The following is a 9,758-nucleotide window of genomic DNA, read 5'->3' on the forward strand; positions in this document are numbered from 1 at the left end:
ACACCAAGGTCAAAGGTTCGGATCCCCATACTGCCCAGCTGTCCAAAAAGAAGGAAAAAAAAGTGTCCTTTGGATTTTGTGACAAGAAAGTTCAGTAAGGCAGGTGGTGGTGGTGTCTGAAGTGAGATGGCAGTAGCTTTAGGAGGAAGTGTGCAGTAAAGAAGAGGTGGCGGGAGGGAAGAGTGACAAGGGACAAGAGCGGAGGCCCCCCTGGGATGACTCCTCTCTTCAGACCTCTTCTGCAAGGTCAGCGGGGTCCCGAGCCCTAGGTGCTGGTCTTCCCCGGGATGAGGGGTGGCACCAGGGCACTGGACGTTGACGTCAGGGGGGCAGGTCGGGGCAACTCACTCCTCCGAGAGGCCCTGAGTTTGTGCCAGAAGAGTCTAGTCCCCGGAGTGCTCTTTCGTCGCCACCTGTGGAACGTGCACCGCTTCCCCATACTTCCCTCGGCTCGGTCCTAGGAACCGGTCACCGCCGCACCTGGCGCCTCAACTTCCAACCTCGGGGGCGGGACCACTCTCGCGTGGCGCCGAGGCCAGAGGTCACACGAGGCGGTGCTCCCGAGGGAGGCCCCGCCAGGCAGTTGCCTCAGCAGCTCCGACAGCGCCAACCCGCCGCCTTGCGCGGCCGGCCTTCGAGGAGGCGGTGCCGGGTCGCACGGGGCCGGGTGGGGCGGGACGTCCCCGCTCAGGCGCCGAGGTGAGGCCGCGCCATGCTGCGCTGGCTGCGGGGTTTCGTGCTGCCTGCGGCGGCCTGCCAGGAGGGTGATGACTCCTTCCGTGCGCGGCCGGCCTTCGAGGAGGCGGTGCCGGGTCGCACGGGGCCGGGTGGGGCGGGACGTCCCCGCTCAGGCGCCGAGGTGAGGCCGCGCCATGCTGCGCTGGCTGCGGGGTTTCGTGCTGCCTGCGGCGGCCTGCCAGGAGGATGATGACTCCTTCCGCTACGAGGTCCTCTTCGAGGACCTGGACCACAATGGAGACGGCGTGGTGGACATCCACGAGCTCCGGGAGGGGCTGAAAAACTGGAGTTCCTCGTTTGGCCTGAATTCGGAGACGGTGAGCGACCCAGAGAATGTGGACCGAGAGTCTAGAGAGGCTTTAGGCCGAGGCTAAAGCCAAGCTTGCCCTTTCCAGAGCTTCTTTCAAAGGCCGGTGGAGTAGGGGTGGGATTCTACTCCCTGAGCCTGCTCACGCAGAATAAGGCGGCCTAGCAAAACGTGTTTTCAACCTTCTTAAAATAGTCACTTTCCACAGCCACAAAACCTTCTGGGCTTTTTGGGAGAGACTGAATGGGCTTCTGGTGACTCTTTGAATATTTACTGAACCCACCCAGAACGTCAATGGCCATGTTAGCCATGAATCTGGAAGTAAAGGACCATCTCTTATCTCAGGAGATTCTCAGCCCAAGCGCATTAAGGTCTTCTCCAAATGTCCCAGAGCTGCTTCTTTCTGACCTCCACACCACAGGTCTCGGGGAGTCAGACCTTGATCCATGGGTTTACATTTCAGCCTCCTGTTTTCATACCTCACCTGAATTAGGGATGTCTTCCTTCTCTAGGTTGGTCTTGACTTGGTTATTTTAAAACTATTGAGTTGGAAGTTTCAGGATATCAACATAAAGAAATTATTTTATTTCCCCTCCATCAATGCTAAACAGTCTTCAGATATTAGTCATACTGGTTTCAGCTCCCTTTCAGTGAAAAAAATATATATATATGTATATATTTTTTTTGTTAGAAGTCCAAACTGTCTGGACCCCTATTTATTTAGTCATAGAGCCAGACACAGTAAGGGGATTTGCCTTCAATTTGCAGCCAGGTTTTTTGCAGGCAAGGTGTTTGTTTCAAAGGTGAAGGATCAGAACATCCCCTTCACCTTTGAAACAACCTTATTTGAATCAGGTTCATTGGTCAGGTCCTTTCCTATTTCTTAACAAACCTTGAAATAGCAAACAAGTAGAAAGGTCTCACTAGAATTTTGTGAACCTTACATACTCTTATTTTGGTATTTATCTTTTGGGAAGAAACATATGGCATCTTGTAGTAATTTGTTTAATATTCATGGTGTGTTATGCATATTTTTTTCCAATTTTTTATTGGGGTAAAATACACATAACATAAAATTTACCATCTTAACTATCTTGAAGTGTGTAGTTCAGTGGTATGAAGTACATTCATATTGTCGTGCTACTATCACTACCGCCCATTTCTAGAACAATTCATCTTACAAAACTAGAGCTCTATACCCATTAAAAAATAAGTCCTCATTTCTTGCTGGCAACCACCATTCTAGTCTAAGTACCTGACATAAGTAGAGTCATACAGTATTTGTCTTCTTGTGATTGGCTTTTTTCACTTAGCATAATGTTTTCAAGGTTCATCTATGTTGTACATATGTCAGAATTTCCTTCTGTTTTAAGGCAGAATAATATTTCATATACAACCTTTTGTTTATCTGTTCATTTGTTGATGGACACTTAGGTTACTTCCATGTTTTAGTTATTGTGAATAATGCTGCTGTGAACATGGGTATAAAAATATCTCTTTGAGACCCTGCTTTCAGTTCTTTTGGGGTATAAGCCCAGAAGTGGAATTGCTGAATCATATGGTAATTCTATGTTTAATTTTTTGAGGAACTGCCATACTGTTTTCCACAGTGGCTGTATCATTTTACATTTCCAACAACAGTGCAAAAGTGTTCTAGTTTCTCCACATCCTTCCTGACACTTGTTATTTATTTATTTATTTTTAATAGTGGCCACCTTAAGTAGATATGAGGTGGTTTTTCATTGTAGTTTTGGTGTGCATTTCTCTAATGATTAGTCTCTAATGAAGTTGAGCTTGAGGCTTATATTCCAATTTTTTTTTTCTGTAAAAAATTGGCAAGTATTGAGGCATATTAACACAAAATCAAGGTGATTTCCATGATGTAATCAGAAGGACTGAAAGACAATTAAAACAGGAATAATTTTCTAACACTGTGATTTAGTGTTATTTAATATATTTCCATGTGTGAACCATATGTATCTCACTCATTGGGAAACAATAACCTAATTATTTTGAAATCCTTTTTGTGGGTTATAAGTCCTCTCATGATCTCCCCCCTGCCTATTTTATCTACTACTTTTCTCCCTTGCATTTTGTCTTAGCAGATTGCAACTGTTTAGTGTTCCTAGGAAGATTAAATGAGTTTACACATATAAAATGCTTAGAAGTAAGTGCTCAATAAGTTTATTATTATCACTGTTGTTATTATGTTTTTTAATTAACGTGTGTTCTGCCTTTTTGTAAATACTGTCACATACTCTTATAATATCTTCTCCCATTTGTATGTCCAGCTAGTGCCTATTTTCCCCTCAAGTCTCAGCTGAAGCACTCTTCTGCGAAGGCTCTCCTGAATGCCCCCAGTTCTCACTGTACCTTTAATCATTTCCATTATGTCACTTAACATATTGTCTTTGATTATGTGACTGGTCTCTCTACTAGTCTGTAACTTCCTTCAGGGCAGTGACTGTATCTTCTTGTCCTTTAATCCCTAGCACCTAGTTCTCTTCCTGGTTCACAGTATTTATTTTTCCATTCAATAAATATTTATTAAGGGCCTATTATACCATACTCTATGCTAGGCATTGTTGGTACAAAGATGAACAAGACATGGCCTATGAAGTAGGAGTCTGCTGGAAATATACAGTCATACATCATTTAACAATGGGGATATGTTCTGATAAATATGTCATTAGGTGATTTCATCATTGTGTGAACATTGTAGAGTATACTTATACAAATCTAGACAGTATAAGCCTACTACACACCTAGAATATATGGTCTGGCCTGTGGCTTCTAGGCTATAAACCTGTATAGCATGTTACTGTACTGAATACCATAGGGAATTGTAACACAATGGTAAGTATTTGTGTATTTAAACATAGAAAAGGTGCAGTAAAAATATGGTATAAAAGATTTTTAAAAAGTGGTGCACTTGTATAGGGTACTTACCACGAATGGAGCAAGACTAGAAGTTGCTCTGGGTAAGTCAGTGAGTGAGTGGTGAGTGAATTTGAAAGCTTAGGACATTACTGTACACTACTGTAGACTTTATAACTATTGTACACTTAGGCTACACTAAAATTATACACTAAAAAAAAATAATGGTGCTATAATATTATGACAGCTATGATATCACTAGGTGATAGGAATTTTTTCAGCTCTATTATAATCTTATGAGACCACTGTTGTATATGCATTTTGTCACTAACCAAAATGTTATGTGGCACATGACTGTATATGATGTACATTCTTAAAATTTATTAATCTTTTTATTTAAAAAAGCATATGGCCTCCGTGAGATTTGAGCATACACTTTCACTTTATGAGGCTAGATCTCAAACCATTAAGCTGGGGAACATACTAGAATTTCACTTATTTTAACTCATTTAGTTAACAGATTATGAAGTCCCTGATGGCAAAGGCCATGTATGTATCTTAGTGTCTTTATTTCATTGAGGTACTTGGCATTCATTGTTTACCTCAGGTAAATACTTACTGTAAGAATCATAATTTGGCCTGTCATGATGGCTATTGACTCTAGTATTGCACACATTAAAAAAAATCACTTAAGTGGTACATAGCTTTGTAGCTGTGACTGAAAAACTATGATGGATGCTTATGGAAATCATAATTAGTGTGAATGAAATGTGCAAATGTTAGCATGGTATAGTGGCTTTATGTATGATACATTTCTGCAATCAATTTCTTCTTTCTTGTAGGAAATTTTTAAGGCCGGAGATACCAATGATGATTCAGGATTGGACTTTGTAGAATTTGCACGGTACCTTCAAGACCATGAGAAAAAAATGAAGCTGGCATTTAATAGTCTGGACAAAAATAAAGATGGTGTGTGTGTGTTTTGTTCACAGTTAGCTTAACATGAATAATAACTGTCAGTACTAAAGAGTACTTTTATGAGCCTTTAATTTACTCTTGCTGTCAAAGATCCAATTATTTCTACTAGTGGTCTAGCAGTCATTTATAAAATTTTAGGAATATTGCATAAACTATGCTTATTAGTATAATAATTCCTATGTGTTTATCATCATTTTAATAAAATTATTTTTATAGAAGGCTGTATCTTCTGAATTTAAATTTCCTTTTCTTAGTAAGTAGGCCTTTCCACTCTTTTGCAGTATATGAGCTGAAAGTATCATGGTAATGTTAAAAATGACATTTATTATTTTCCTTCTGATTATGAAAATATATTGGTTGCAGAAAAGTTAGATAACACAGAAAAACTTCTGAAGGAAGTAAAAGTTACTTGTAACCTTGCTACCTTGAGATCGACTTTAATATTTTGATATGTTTTTATATTTCCTTCTCGACTTTCTTTCTCTGTTTCTGTCTTGGTTTTTTTTTCTGCTTCCCTCTCTCTTTAAAAGAAATTGTAGTCACGCTGTATGTATAGTTTGGTATGCTACTTTTTTCTTTTAATGTTACATTGTAAGCATTTTCACTTCATTTAATATTTTTTTGCAATTTTTAATGGCTGTGATACATTCCATTTGTAAGTATGGGTTATCTAATCATTCCCATGTTAGTAGACATTTAAGACATTTCTGAACTTTTACTTTTATAAATAGTGCTGCAATTAATGTCCATGCTAATTTGCAGAGGAAAGTCATACTGTTGTATTTTGTTACAAATATTTATTTATGCATTTAATATAAGCATTTATTTTTAGACAGTAAGATAATTTAATATCAAGGTTTTTTACAGGAATATCTAAATGATGTACCTTAGTATAATAAGAGAATCCCATTCTCTTGTTTTGGTTTGGGTGAGAAAGAATTTTCTATTACAGACTTTAAAACAGAGAGACTAAATCTAAAAGTAGAATACCACTTCTACATCCATATGTAGCTAAACCTCCATGGGTAGTTAGTACCTAATTATACTCTATTTAAGAAATATATATGTTAACTTCTAAATTGTACGAAATCTTATTTTTGTTAATTGAAAAATTCTAAGTGTACCTGAAAAGCTATTTAAAGGATTCTACTGATGGATCCTTGAGTGAAACAAAATGTAACCTGAATGTCTCAGGCTTTAGCAGCTGGTGGGTACAAAAGTGGTTACATTTTCCTTAATATTCAAATCTCAGTGCTCCAAGCTTTCATTCACTTTCCAGTAGGAAGTATAAACCTTTCTGAGCCATCCTACTGAAATAATACCCAGAAGCTTTAGAAGTACTAACAAATGTCTTTTAATTAGACCTGGTCATCATCTGCTGCTGATCTAAAAGTTCTATTCTAGTGCTATTCTGGAATTTACTGTTATTTATTGTTATCACAATGATTATCATTGGTAAAGCTGAAAGTCCACTGTGCCAGATAAATCAGTGAAATTAGAATGCCATTAATAAAAATATAATGCTGCTATTGTCCCAGATAAAACTGTGAATTAGTGCTTGTAGATCTTGGTAATAGAGAATCCTCTTTCTGAGGCAAATGTGTTGCATAACAATGAGGAAATCCCGAAGTAATGATATAGCACTATAGTTCCTTTAATTTCTGTTTTGACTAGTCAAGCTGGAACATCACAGCTTGGCCCCACAATTGCTGCAGAGACACCATATTGGAAGAGTTACCACCCCTGTTCCCACTGGCTTCATTTGTTTTGAGCACCTGAGCTGTAATGGTAGAGTTAAATTTCTACTGTTGCCACCAGGGTTGCTGCCCACCTGGACTGCAGAGCTCAGGCTCTAGCAGCCTTGCAGAGGCCCTGCTCTGATTGAGCTGCCAGCTCTCTGTGTTGCTGCTATTGCTGGTGCTTCAGTCACCATCTTTGTGTAGAGCTCAGCCAATTTACCTTTGTCAGGATGCTTTTTGAGGGTGAGAAAGGGAAAACCTCATCTACTATGGGCTGAATTGTGGTGTGCCGTTCCCCCCCCTCCCCCAAAAGATATGTTGAAGTCCTAGCTCCCAGTACTTCAGAATGTGACTTTATTTGTCAGTAGGATCTTTATGGAGGTAATCAAGTTAAAATGAGGTCATTAGGATGTGCCCTAATCCGTTATGATTGATGTCCTTATAAAGGGAAAATTTAGACACAGAGACAGACACACACATAGGAAGATGATGTGAAGAATGTAGTGTGATGAGAGAGTCATGACTGGAGTGATACATCTATTCATGCCAAGGAACACCTAAGGCTACCGGAAGCTGGGAGAGAGGCATGGAACATCCTTCCCTAGCACCTTCAGAGGGAACATGGCCCTGCCCACACCTTGATCTCAGACTTCTGGTTTCCAGAACTGTGAGACAAATTCCTGTTGTTCTAAGCCACCCAGTTCGTGGTACTTTGTTACAGCAGTCCTACTAAACTAATGTACTTCTTCCTCTGCATTATGGTTAATTAGGAGGTATCTGATACCAGAATATTTGGGTAAAGTATAGCTTTTAAAGTATAGCTTTTTCAATTCATATATACATGTAGCCACTTTCTTTTAGAGTGTACAAGTGCTTCCAAGGTGGCTGGGATAGGGTAATTTCTGGCATAAGGTGCCTCATTGACCTGGAGCCATTTTCCCCACAGTCCTGTTACTGGATCTGGCTCACTGCATCACACATTTTCCCCTCTGGTCCTTCTTGACATCACTGTTCCTCTTGGGACTCTCCCAGTTCATCACATGTTTATATGTGTTAACCATTAATAGTAAACAAGATTCAATTTTTCCCACCCCCTGCCCACTGCCTAGGAGGCTTTCTAGACCTTATGCTAGTCAGTGGAGGCAAGTGGATGCATTGTAGGCTGATGATCTACCAACCTCATTAGCTGGAAGCATTCAAGCCCCAATGTGAACTTATCTGTTTAATTTCTGTCACCAAGAAGCACTGAGCCCCTGCTCTGTTCAGCCAAAATGCCCATGGAATGCTATTGCAAATGTGTGAATAAATTTTTTTTGGATGGTTTTTTGGGGGGGATTAAGGAAACAGAGGGAAAAGAACATTTATTGGACTCTCCTATCTGACATGTCTGTTCTAGCTTCTTTATCTTCTAAATCTTATTTTTATCTCACATAATCCTCACAGCAGCTACATTTTACAGTTGAAAACACTAAGGCTTAGGAATGTTAAATAATTTTGCTTTACATTAGCTATTGCAATGAACCACACCTCCCAGGATTCATACCCTTGTGTAGCCCTGTCCCATAATGACCTGTGCTTGGCCATTTGACTTGCTTCGGTCATTGGGACATTAGTAAGACTTGATCAATGCTTGCACGTTGGGGATTGTCCTCATGGAGTACTGCTTCTTGAGCACCCTGAGCACCAGAAAAGAGGTCTAGCTACCCAGCTGGAGAGACCACAGAAAAAGAGATGCCCACTTAGTCCCCAACTGTTCTGCATTCTCTTCTGAAGTGACAGGTATGTGGTTGAAGCCATCTTGGCCAGTTGCAGTTAAACCTCCAGATGAGTGAATTCATGTGAATGACCCAGGCAAGACTAGCAGAAGACCAACCAGTTGAACCAAGTTCAGATTGCATACACATGATCAAATACATTATTTTTAAACCACTTGTTTAAATTTTGAGGTGGTTTGTTACTTAGTAAGAAATCACTGGGTGGTACAGGAATGGAATATTTTGCAATTCCCCCTGGAATTACAATGCTGGAATGGTTGCAGTCATACTTTCCATTCATCTAAATACTGTCATTTTATTGAATCCATTCCAAGTCTATCTACTCAGTGAAAGATTGCTGCATATAATTAAAGACAACATCGAATAGCCCTTTCAGTCCGTAGGCCTTAATTATATTCTGGATTGCATTATCAAATTATTTTCTACATCTTTGAACTTTTAGACTCTTTAAGGTAAGGATTATTTAATATATTTTAGTTTAATCAAGCAAACAGTGTTTGATCATTATATGTGAGGTAGTACACTAGGCACTTTGTTATTGAAGGTCTTCAGAAGCATGATTTTGTGTGGAGTAAGAAATAACATACATAGCCCTACACAAGGTAGATTATGATAATTGCTATAAAAGTGATACAGGAAGAACTTAATTGTGCCCAGAGGCAATGTAGATTTATTCTGGGTCAATATAAAAACAAATGAAAAGAAAGGGTTTCTTGAGCAGACAATAGCTTGAACAAAAGCATTGTTGGGAAATTACCAGACAAGGTTAGTGTTGGTTAAACGGCATTTCAAGGTTGGCCCCAGTTCACTATTTTTTGGGGAAGATATCATTGATATGTAACATACACAGCAAAGTACATAAATTATACATATAATAAATTCTAAATTACAAGTACAAGCTCCATGAATTTTCACAAGGCAAACACAACATGAAAACAGCACTCAGAGTAAGAAGCAAAATATTACTAGCAACTCAGAAGCATCCCTTTTTGTGCCCCTCCCAGCCAAGGTACCTACTCTGCTGATTTCTAATACCATGTGCAAGTTCACAATAAATCTTTGTTAGATGAGTGGACCTTGTTCATACCGCACCTTTTATTGAAATATTTTTGTTTCTTTGGTGTTCTCTTGTTCATCCTTTATAGTACTTCATTTGTTTTGTTTGTTTGTTTGTTTTTGTTTTGAAAGAAAAATAATTTTCTTTCTTTCTTTTTTTTTTCCCTTTAAATTTTTATTTTGTCGATATACAATGTGGTTGATTATTATGGCCCATCACCGAAACCTCCCTCCCTCCTCCCTCTCCCCCCTCCCACCCAACAATGTCCTTTCCGTTTGCTTGTTGTA

At 39.6% G+C, this 9,758-nt stretch overlaps 1 protein-coding gene across 1 annotated transcript in view; it reads left to right on the forward strand.

Moving 5' to 3' along the window:
• The first annotated feature begins 872 nt into the window (after positions 1-872).
• Positions 873-9,758, forward strand: part of LOC103597392 (calcium-binding mitochondrial carrier protein SCaMC-1-like) — a 55,703-nt gene continuing 46,817 nt past the window's right edge. Inside the window, exons 1-2 of the mRNA XM_008581221.1 lie at positions 873-1,055; positions 4,765-4,891. Of these exons, the coding sequence (XP_008579443.1) occupies positions 873-1,055; positions 4,765-4,891 (310 nt within the window). The remainder of the gene's footprint in view (positions 1,056-4,764; positions 4,892-9,758) is intronic.

The sequence above is a fragment of the Galeopterus variegatus genome, unplaced genomic scaffold (assembly GCF_000696425.1).
Source record: "Galeopterus variegatus unplaced genomic scaffold, G_variegatus-3.0.2 Scaffold2301, whole genome shotgun sequence".
NCBI lineage: Eukaryota > Metazoa > Chordata > Mammalia > Dermoptera > Cynocephalidae > Galeopterus > Galeopterus variegatus.